The following is a 12,285-nucleotide window of genomic DNA, read 5'->3' as shown; positions in this document are numbered from 1 at the left end:
TATACACTTTATAGACTTTTTATAACAATGTTGATTATATATACTTTAGACTTTTTCTAACAATGTTGTTGCTTATATACTTTATAGACTTTTTGTATAACAATGTTGTTGCTTATACACTTTATAGACTTTATAACAATGTTGTTGCTTATACACTTTATAGACTTTTTGTATAACAATGTTGTTGATTATACACTTTATAGACTTTTTATAACAATGTTGATTATATATACTTTAGACTTTTTCTAACAGTGTTGTTGCTTATATACTTTATAGACTTTTTGTATAACAATGTTGTTGCTTATACACTTTATAGACTTTTTGTATAACAATGTTGTTGCTTATACACTTTATAGACTTTTTGTATAACAATGTTGTTGCTTATACACTTTATAGACTTTTTGTATAACAATGTTGTTGCTTATACACTTTATAGACTTTTTATAACAATGTTGTTGCTTAGATACTTTATAGACTTTTTGTATAACAATGTTGTTGCTTATACACTTTATAGACTTTTTATAACAATGGTGTTGATTATATACTTTAGACTTTTTATAAAAATGTTGTTGATTATATACTTTTATGACTTTTCATAGCATGCTGCTTATACATTTTAAATACTTTTATAACAATGTTGTTGATTATATACTTTATAGACTTTTTATAACAATGGTGTTGCTTGTATACTTTACACTTTTTATAACAATGTTGTTGCTTATACACATTACAGACTTTTTATAACAATGGTGTTGCTTATATACTTTACACTTTTTATAACAAAGTTTTTGCTTATACACTTTATAGACTTTTTATAACAATGGTGTTGATTATATACTTTTATGACTTTTTATAGCAATGTTGTTGCTTATACACTTTAAATACTTTATAACAATGTTGTTGATTATATACTTTATAGACTTTTTATAACAATGGTGTTGCTTACATACTTTATAGACTTTTTGTATAGCAATGTTGTTGCTTATATACTTTATAGACTTTTTATAAGAATGTTGTTGCTTATACACTTTATAGACTTTTTGTATAACAATGTTGTTGCTTATAAACTTTATAGACTTTTTATAATGGTGTTGCTTACATACTTTATAGACTTTTTGTATAGCAATGTTGTTGCTTATACACTTTATAGACTTTCTGTATAACAATGTTGTTGCTTATACACATTAAATACTTTTATAACAATGTTTTGCTTATTCACTTTATAGACTTTTTATAACAATGGTGTTGCTTATATACTTTATAGACTTTCTGTTTAACAATGTTGTTGCTTATACACTTTATAGACTTTTTGTATAACAATGTTGTTACTTATACACTTTATAGACTTTTTATAACAATGTTGTTGCTTATATACTTTATAGACTTTTTATAACAATGTTGTTGCTTATATACTTTATAGACTTTTTATATAACAATGTTGTTGCTTATACACTTTATAGACTTTTTATAACAATGATGTTGATTATATACTTTATAGACTTTTTATAAAAATGTTGTTGATTATATACTTTTATGACTTTTCATAGCATGCTGCTTATACATTTTAAATACTACAATGTTGTTGCTTATATACTTTATAGACTTTTTATAACAATGTTGTTTATATAAATTCTCACACATGTTGATCTTCTGATTTTACACTTCAACCACAAAAATGCTGAATTTTTCAATAATAAAACAAATTTTGTCCATATATGATCAATTTTAGTATATAAAGAAATTATGACTTATATGGAACTACTAAAGATGTACAGTAATACTGGTATTCATGTTTACTGCAGCATTTTTTCTGGTGGTATATATGGTACTTCTTCACTGTACAGGTTCTTCAGTACTTTCCGTCCATTAGGAATATACAGAAATTCCAGAGTAATCTTGCAATGAATTTAATAATATTAAATGTCTGTTTTCATTCTTTATCACAAAATAATTTTAAAAATTACCTTTTTTACAAAACGGTTGTGTATTTGTCACAAATTATTTTAGAATATTACAAATAAAGTTTTATTTACAAACTATTAATCACATGCTTGACACATCATGTATGCCAACATGGGAACCAAATGGAATGTTCTGAAAGAGATTCTGTCCAAATCCAATAGATTAGGAACCTACAAGTTGTTTTTTTTTTATATTTATATACTAGTCATGTTAATGTGTTAAGTACATGTATTCCTTTGCAAGACCATGCATCAATGTAAGATTTTCAGGACAGCAGTTGTTTTATCTATTTTGAATTTAAGGCAATTTCTCTAGTCCATCATATAGTTTCTCATCAAGTCTGCGTGTTTTATGTTTAATTGCCCTTTTTGACAAATATCATTCCTGATGCTGGCATCCAACTCATTATTTCCCTGCCTATTGTAAGAACAGTGTAGCAAGTAAACTGTCTCTCTAATGTCAGCACAATGTCTTTTAAAGCATGTCAGCTATAGCATAAACTGATTCATCCAGTCTTGGTTACAGTAACAACTTGTACATCAATTAGCAAACACAAAGCAACTTCATCTACTTTAAGGTACCAACCATGCAAAAGGAGAGAGACAGTGATTGTCTCTTGAGCAAGATATTTCATTATGTTTAATCTCAAGTTTTTTTTTTTTCTTTAAATAATAAAATGGCTATAAAGTGGTGTCTTTTTGCAATAAATCAGAGCAAGATGGCTTTTTCCAACTATTTGAGAGCCATAATTTTTTTCACAAAAAAGCCAAGCCTCAGTCCCAGAAAATTAACTCTTGGTCTCTAATACAATCGCAACATATCATGGTACATATCATGGTATGTTCGGAAATACCAGTGTACCACAGTACAAATTTTATTTATGGTGCCCAACTCTAGGAACTACTGTGTATGAAAAAGTAAAGGCTACCAGAAATTACATGAATTATGTTAGCTTTATTAAATCTGCCCATTTTCCTGATATCTTTTCCATTTTTAGTCTGTTTAGTTGACAAAACACTAACATCTATAATCATTGACATGCTTGCTGCCAATAAAGCAATGCAAATGTAACTCACTTTCAGCAACATAAAATAATGATGCTTGATTAATGGCACAAGTGGAAAGATGTCAGCAAATTTCCTAGACAAATGTCTATGAAGATTATTTTCCAGAAAGACATGAGATATCAATAACTGTCAATAGAAAACAAAAAGTATTGGATTTGTATTTACCTGCACCTCAGTACCATTGTTGAAAAGACATTATGTTTATACATGATTTGATTAGTCATGGGAAATTATCAAATAGATTTTCCTGTATATCTGAATATTAGACTTGGTCCTCCTACATCCAACTCTCATTTTTCTTCACATGACACATTCATCATCAACTACAGAAATAAAATCAATATTATTTTCATTATGAGCAGAAATATTAGACCCTGATTATCTAAACAATGTCCAGATTTTTCAGGTTTACATATTTTCACTAAAACAGCATTCCATGCAAAAACAAAAATTTATTTTCTATTTCATGTTTTTACTAGTGACAACTATGAAGGAAAAAATGAGGGCAGTAGCTATGTGTGCACTGCAAGGTTCTGCTCTGTAATACCTGCTTGGCAGGACCTAAATGAAAGAACTTTAATGGAACTCAAACTCTGGAGATGGATCATCAGGGGCCATAACTCATGTAAATAATGACATGGTTTTCTGGAAGTCCCATTCATTCATGGTCTCATCAATATAAAAGTGCAATCAAACCTAGACCACAATACAATATTACTTAGTAAAGTTATGCTGCTGGAAGTAAAGTTAGGAGAATGGGCAATAAAGGTCCATAACTCATCAAATTATGTGGAACACTTGAAACTGAACTCATTCATGGTCTCATTACAATATAACTATATCAAAATTATCGCTGAAATGCAACAAAGTTTAGTAATCTTATTTTTTCAAAAGTGAAAAGTCAGCAGGATGGGCAATCAGGTGCCAGAACTCTATAAATCAAAATGTGAAATGCTTAAAACTGAACTCGTTCAGGTTTCATCACTATAAATATGAAAAACAACAAAGCCATGCAAAGTTATGCTAAGGAACACAAAGTCAGGAGTACAGTAATCAGTTGCTATAACCCCTGTACACATCAAAACTGTATCAGAACATGTTAAATGATTCCTAAGCTTCAGATGTAGTGGAGATTAATACTTACGGCAAAAGGGCAATAACTTCATCAAAACTGAACAGGAAAAGACAAAATTTTTAAATCTACATTATGGCATCCAATTAGATGCATGGGTTGCAGAGCAATTATGCTTAAAAGCGATATCCCATGTTAAAATCTGAATTGTCAAGGGCCATAACTCTATCCAAAATGGACTTGACAAAACAAAACATAAAATGCACATCCTGGCTTAATGAAACCATGTACACAACAAATATGCTAGATGTTTCATAGGTTAAAATGATAGCAAAGGTCTCCTGTTGTGATGTAATATTACAACAAATCCATTAAAATGGGACAAGAGAAGATACAACCTATAAAAGGAACATCTACAAGTAATAAGCAACTTACCTGCCAAATTGCATCCAGTTATGTTTCCGGATTCTATAGCTATTTTGATTCAAAGACATGTGAATAAATGGATAGACAGAAAAAAATTACAGATGGATGGATTACTTCAGAAATCCAGAAGAAACATCTCAAAGCAGGGCCCTAAAAAACTATATCAATGTATTGGTAATTGTTCCTTCATCCTTTACAATGAGAAAAATAATTAAACAAAAAAGATATTTATTTTACAGACTATAAGAATTCTCACTATGATGAAAAGACAGGTTTAAAAGTCTTTTAATCCCCAAAGCTAATGTGTTTATTATCAGAAATGTCTCATTATATCAAGCAAATTAAAGGAATTAAAATAATCTTTGGGGGAAATTGAAAATAAAGCCCACAAAAACAGTATAATTAGATCCAGTAATTGTGTTTGTGAATAGGTGGCAGGGTCCAGTTTCGTAAATTGGCCCCTAGCAAATTTCTTAACTTAAGGCTAAGGTGTGACTTTTTCAGCTATTATTGTTTACTAATTATAGATATGGATATATTTGTGAAATAGGTGTTTCGGGCTTGTGTTGTTCTTGAAACTGATGTCAGGCATGTACACCTTGCATAGTTGCTCTGCAGTATGTTGATAGCAAAATACCAATAGTCGGCTAGGAAGAAGAGCTAGCCTCCCATAGCAGTAGACACGTGGGTTCAAGGCAAGTAGAATATCTCAAAAACAGCTTGAATGACAACTATTCTGAATTCCATCAAGCTATTTAGTAGACAATGTTTTTCAAAATTTTCATCCAGGGAAAGGGCTTGTGTTTGCACTGTGAGCACCACATGCTGTCAAAAATGGCCGTCGGATGTGAAAAATGCATGTACAAAATAGGGGTTGGGTTGCATAAACTTCTTCTGTTATGAACTGCCATTGACTTCTCTGGTCAAGTGGATAATATTCTTGTGCTTTGTTTTAATATAGGTATCTAAAAATAAGGACCTTTCTGACCTCACTTGTGTATTTGATTTTTTATGATTTTTTATACTAGGTCGCTGATTGAGGCATTAAATTTGCACATAAAAACTTGCCCCTGCCCCTATAGGAATCTATGTGATTTTTCTGGAGTCGAGTATCAAAGGAGGCGCTCACCAGTTAATATGTACTTGCAATGAAATTAAAATTATTTGCAATGAAATTAACAAAAACAAATGAGAAAGTGAATTCGCTTCTTCCATATTAAACAATAAGCAAATATTTTACACTTTGACCTTTGACCTTTATGAACCTGATGAGTTACCTCCCTTTTCAAATTGTAAAATTCATTGTTGATATCTCAGAAATAATTCCAGCTAGTTTCATGTTCCTGTCATTCAGCATAACATTAGTTGCTATGTTTACAAAATGTAATGTGCATTCTTACAATAGCTCACTTTTTATCATGGGTGGGGGGGCTGGACTTGTTAGAGACTCTGACACTCATAAATACTGTTCAGTGGGGGGAAAGGCAAGAGAATTATTCAAAAGAATTGTTTTGATGCTTGCGACTTAAATATTTCAGCCATATAAACATAATTAAATCATACAATAATAATATCTATATTCTCTTTATGGGGGCGCTCACCAGTTAATATGTACTTTTGAGAGAGTGATGTATGTAAGGTGAAGTAGTTCGCATTTAAAACATGCACAATGGAGAGAATATTGGCATACCTCTATGCTACATTAATGTAATTTGGATATTTCTTTGGATATTGTACTTTTGGAAATTTTACATGATTTAAGCACACTGCTAACTAAAATGACTGCATCTTGTGTTAAAAAATCAGCCTGAATTAGTCTAAAGTACACTATACATAGCAGCTATTCAAATGGGAAAATGAATTTTGCCAGACTAGACAATACAAGCTTCTCAAAGTGCATTAAATAAATTACCAAATATATAAAATATAAAAAAAAGTTATCGGCTATTTTTTATACAATTTACCTCTGAAGTTCAGAAAGTGAAAATGACCAAGTAGAGCTAGCACTTTTTTGAAAGGTGCACATCTGAAGTAAGGCCAAGCTGTATACTCTATAACCCATAGTACATCCATCAATCATACACCAAAATAAAGAGAATTAAAGGTTCTTTGAATTAAACCTAAGATATACAAGGTCTTTTTTAAATAGCCAGTATAACCAGTGAGGAAAGCCAAAGAAATTCTTTTTCTTTAAAATCCTAACCCTATGCAAAATATGAAACTGTTGAGTGCCACCTTAAAGCAAATATAAAAATGTTTGCAATTTTTTTCTTCATATAATTACATATGATGTTCTGAATAAAATGGAACATTCATATTGATGTTAAGCATGAAAATAAGCTAAGTATGCTCATTTTGCTCTTGCTTACATAATTTGCCATGAGGCATGTTTGTGTGAGTAGTGACCTTAAATATGGGGAAATTAGAAGTCTTAGAATATAGGAACAGAGTCAACTTAAATTTAAAACTGTTGCAATAAGTAAAAGAAATATATGGTGAAAATGTTTCTTTTCATTTATTTGCAATGAAATTAAAAAAAATCAATGAGAAAGTGAATTCGCTTCTTCCATATTAAACAATAGGCAAATATTTTGCACTCTGACCTTTGACCTATATGAACCTGATGAGCTTCCTCTCTTTCAAATTGTAAAATTCATTGTTGATATCTCAGAAATAATTCCAGCTAGTTTCATGTTCCTGTCATTCAGCATAACATTTGTTGCTATGTTTACAAAATGTAATGTGCATTCTTACAATAGCTCACTTTTTATCATGAGGGGGGCTGGACTTGTTAGAGACTCTGACACTCATAAATACTGTTCGGTGGGGGGAAAGGCAGGAGAATTATTCAAAAGAATTGTTTTGATGCTTGCGACTTAAATGTTTCAGCCATATAAACATAATTAAATCATACAATAATAATATCTATATTCTCTTTATGGGGGCGCTTACCAGTTAATATGTACTTCTGAGAGAGTGATGTATGTAAGGTGAAGTAGTTTGCATTTAAAACATGCACAATGGAGAGAATGTTGGCATACCTCTATGCTACATTAATGTAATGTGGATGATATTTCTTTTGGATATTGTACTTTTGGAAATTTTACATGATTTAAGCACACTGCTAACTAAAATGACTGCTCCCTTGTGTTAAAACATCAGCCTGAATTAGTCTAAAGTACACTATACATAGCAGCTATTAAAATGGGAAAATGAATTTTGCCAGACTAGACAATACAAGCTTCTCAAAGTGCAATGAATAAATTACCAAATATATAAAATGTAAACAAAAGTTATCGGCTCTTTTTTATACAATTTACCTCTGCAGTTCAGAAAGTGAAAATGACCAAGTAGAGCTAGCACTTTTTTGAAAGGTGCACATCTGAAGTAAGGCTAAGCTGTACACTCTATAACCCATAGTACACCCATCAATCATAAACCAAAATAAAGGGAATTAAAGGTTCTTTGAATTATACCTAAGACACACAAGGTCTTTTTTAAATAGCCAGTATAGCCAGTGAGGAAAGCAGGTGAAATTCCATTTCTTTAAAATCCTAACCGAATGCAAAATATGTAACTGTAGAAGCCACCAGAATGAAGTTAAGGGGAGATAACTCCAAAAATATTTTAATATTAGTGTTTACATGTGTTGCATCCCTTCTAAACACTTCAGTGGAAATGAAGTGAAACGAGAAAAAGTTGTGCACAAACAAGTCTACTAACAGATCAAGCGTTGTCTTATGAACCCACCCCATCCCACAAGAGATAAATATACAGTCAACTAAAAAGTGAATGTCTTCTGATAAAATTGCCAGTATGATGACTGGTCAATATTGTTATGTATATTCGATTTAATTTATATAAGATTTAATTTAATTACTTGTCTGTTAGTTTTAACAAAAAAATTTTATTATTCCATTACATGTTATAGTAATGTAATTTTGTTTACTGGAATTTGACATTTCCCAGAAATTAGTTTGACCTGTTTTTTCGTAAACACCTAATAATAGAACTTTGTTTCTTTATGCTGACCTAGTTCCTGACCTCAATTCAAAATTAGTAACAGTTGAGTAAACAACTCCTTTTTTAAAATTTATTCTTAATGTGTGATTTAAAGAGTGACATCGAGGCTGTCCTGGGAGTATGTGATGTAAAGCTTCTACCTTGTTCTGAAAAGTGATTATGTGACCCTCATATGGGCATCTGTTTTGTGCAGTAGCTAGGTTTAATACTGATGTTTGGAGAAATAATCTTTCCAACACTTAGATATCAAGGTAGGTTTTTTTTCTGTTGTGACCAGTTTGAGTTACATTTTAGATTAATTCTTTTCCCTGGAGAATATTTAAGTGCTCATACAGAATTCTTGGACAACGACATTTATTGAAATTATATTTGGAATTCAAACACCGTAATATTATTGTTTGTGGATCAAGAAAGAACTGTTGACACATCAGTGCTATACTGACTACAGTATATGTCATTGCCTTCCATTCTGGATTTTTGTTGGGACAAAACTCAAATTCATTACAAAATTTTATTACTAGGACTAATTTATAATTCTTGATTATTCTTGGATTTGATTCTTAAAACCGTAAGTTTATTCTCCATTTTTACCTTGTTTTTCTAGGAAAATAAATTATTTGTTAAGTTTTACAAAGCTTGTTTGTCTTCACTCTTTTCTTGTTACTGTTTTAAAGAGCCTAAACATGTAACTATATAAGTTTCTCAACAATCTACTAAAAACAAGAGTTCCTGCATTCACAAAATTCTGTTATACACTACATCCAGATTTAAGTCAAAAAAGCAGTAATTCTGACAAAAATCACTAAGCCTCCTCTACATGTGCATCTTCTGATGATGACTATAACATTTTCCAAGTCTCACAGTAATAAAAAAAATGGAAGCAAATTGTGTTAAAAAGATCCTGTTATACACTGCATTCAGTGCCAGCTTAATTTTATTGCAATGCACAACTTATATCTACAATATTTAACAACTTACATGGCAATCCATCAAAGTAACTGTGGCTCAAGTTGTAATTATAAGATTGTGTTATACACTGCTTCAAGCTGCAAAATGTAAAGGGCAATGTGTGTGTGTGTTTGAGTGTCTGTGTAGACACAAACTGCCCTACACACACATACACAAAGAGAGAGAGAGAGATGCACATAAAATGAAATGGTCTATTTAACTTGGTTGAAAAAAAAAAACCATGCTGACATGACCGATAGAGCTAAGAAGTTCAGTACTGGTTGTGCTAATGTGTGCTGGATGGAAGGCTGGAGCAATGAATGGACATGATGATTGCTCTTCATCTCTACTAAAGCAGACAAACAAATATATATATATATATATATATATATATATATATATATATATATATATATATATATATATATATAATTACACCAGTACCTATTTACCCCACTCTGCTTTAGAAACCATTTATTGGATCTTCAATTTTGTTCTTCAAATACACAATGTCTTAGTTTTTAAAGTAGTATATCTTATTGAAACGGAAACTGTATGCAATCCTGGTCAGCATTCTCTTGCAGCTGAGACACACCATTCAATACTAGATCTACACAGGTCTAACTTGGCAGTCGGAAAACCCCATCTTCCAGCTTGCTTTTATAACAAGATGGTTTCAAAACCCTGTCTTCCAGCAGAATTTTATAAAAAGGCTGTTTGAAAACCCCATCTTCCAGCACGCTTTTATAACAAGGTGGTTGCAAAACCCTGTCTTCCATCATAATTTTATAACAAGGTGGTTGGAAAACCCCATCTTCTAGCATGCTTTTATAACAAGGTGGTTGGAAAACCCTGTCTTCCAGCATTCTTTCATGCATACAAACCTACATAAATCTTTTCACCATTTCTAAATGGAGTGGCAGATTGCAATTGCATGAAGTTCCCAAATAAGAATCAACAGAACTGAAGCAAGGTCCATCTTTTACTTTTAACTGTTGCCAAGTAACTATGGTTCTAAACAATCAGATCAAGTAAAAATTAAATTAAATATAAATTCATGTTCACAGAAATGCACATAAAGTTCCTTCTTGCTGCACTGTAGAATTTTAAAAGCAATGTTCCTTATGTAGACCTACCTTCACATGAGACAACTGGTATCTTGAACTTCTTCAGTAAACGGGTCAGCTGCTCCCTGATTTCTGCGGCCCGTTTCAAACCCTTGTAGTTTAGGAAGTTTTCATGGCACCATTTTGAATTCTGGCCATACTGAAATGTGAACTCCACATGCTTAGAGCATTATGATTTATTTGTGTACCATATATACTCACTTATAAGATAAGTCCAACTGCACACTCCATAAACCCAGGTCTGCCATTGCATAATGCACCAACAGTTCTGGGTCTGTGCAGTTTGTTGGGAGTAATCAATCAAAAATTGATCATGCTACAGCAGATAATGATCTTTGCTGTTTGCAGTTTTACTCACCTTATAAGCATGTATATACAGTACCGTTTTTGTCGAAATAAAACAGACACCTGATTATGAACAGCACAAACCTAAGTGACATCATGCCGTGGTCCCTGCTGTTCACTTAAAACCATGAACTGAACAAATAGCAGACTTTCTGTGTGATCATATAGTTATGTATATTTAATTTATGTTTGTCTGTTAGGATTTTTGTAGTTTTTCTTTATTTCATTACATGCTATTGTAATGTAACATTGTGAGTTAAACTTGTTCAAAACTGAGTTCATTACTGCTTGACCTGATTTATTTTTATTCTGTGTAAACAACCAATACATAGTTAAATTATTCTCTATGTGCATGGGTTTAAAATCAGAATTATTATTAATATAAGTAAATATGTTTATTTGGGTCTAGGTCTAGGTTTTGGAATTTCCTTAGTGCATTTGACTATTTTGTAAACATCAGGATCATTCTAGAATGTTATTTTCCATTAGGTAAGGGTCCTTTTTAGAAAATGCTTATTGTGACCAAAGGTCAAGTAGAGAACTATATAATCTTATAGGTGAGGGGACTGTTTGAAGTCATGCTTTAAGATCGAGCACTTTCAAGTTGCATAATATGTTGTGTCCAGTATTTCATTTTTGGATGGAAGTTTTATTTCTTCAAATTGTTGAATTCAAATGATTATTTTCTCTGGAAATACAAAAGTGCTCTGATAAAATTCAAAGTCAGAGACATTCACTGTAATTTATAGTGAATTAAAACCTGGAATTATATTGCTGTGATTCAACAAAGACTGTTGACACATCAAAACTCTATAAGCTACCACAGACACATCACCACCTTCAGTTTTTGGATTTATTCTGGACTTCTACTTAATTTTTTTTCAGGACTTTAAATTATTAGGACTTGTGTCTGTAATTCTTGTATTATTTTGGGATTTAATCCTCAATTCCGTAAGTTCATTTTTCTCATTTCACAATGTATTCTAGGGAAATAAATTATCTGTTGAATTTAACAAAGCTTGTTGTCTTTCACTCTTTTCTGGTACTTATTTTAAGAGCATAAGACTTGTGACATTATAGTCAATGTGGTGTCTTTTTATTGGATTTGGCAAGATGATAACATTGGAAAATAATATATATCAGTGATATCGTACAGATTTGACACATACACACACCCCTTCCACATAAATCCAATCAAAATTCACTGCAAAAAAGAGAACTAGTAATCATGTCTGTCCTCAGCATTAACACATCTCAAATTGTTATATGTTTCACATATACAAAATAGCAAGTATAAAGGGAATGAAAGTGGAAA

General features: G+C 31.4%; 1 protein-coding gene across 2 annotated transcripts in view; it reads right to left on the bottom strand.

The window, feature by feature from the left end:
• LOC149780902 (putative ATP-dependent RNA helicase DHX35) overlaps nucleotides 1-12,285 on the bottom strand; it is a 460,487-nt gene that overhangs the window by 340,808 nt on the left and 107,394 nt on the right. For both annotated transcript variants that reach the window (XM_089937996.1, XM_089937997.1), the window contains one exon: nucleotides 10,635-10,764. In XM_089937996.1, the coding sequence (XP_089794122.1) occupies nucleotides 10,635-10,764 (130 nt within the window). The remainder of the gene's footprint in view (nucleotides 1-10,634; nucleotides 10,765-12,285) is intronic.

This window comes from Sinohyriopsis cumingii, chromosome 16 (assembly GCF_028554795.1).
Source record: "Sinohyriopsis cumingii isolate HCF-2022 chromosome 16, ASM2855479v2, whole genome shotgun sequence".
Classification (NCBI taxonomy): Eukaryota; Metazoa; Mollusca; class Bivalvia; order Unionida; family Unionidae; genus Sinohyriopsis; species Sinohyriopsis cumingii.
The sequence above is the reverse complement of the archived record's forward strand: the minus strand, read 5'-3'. Positions and strand labels throughout refer to the sequence as shown.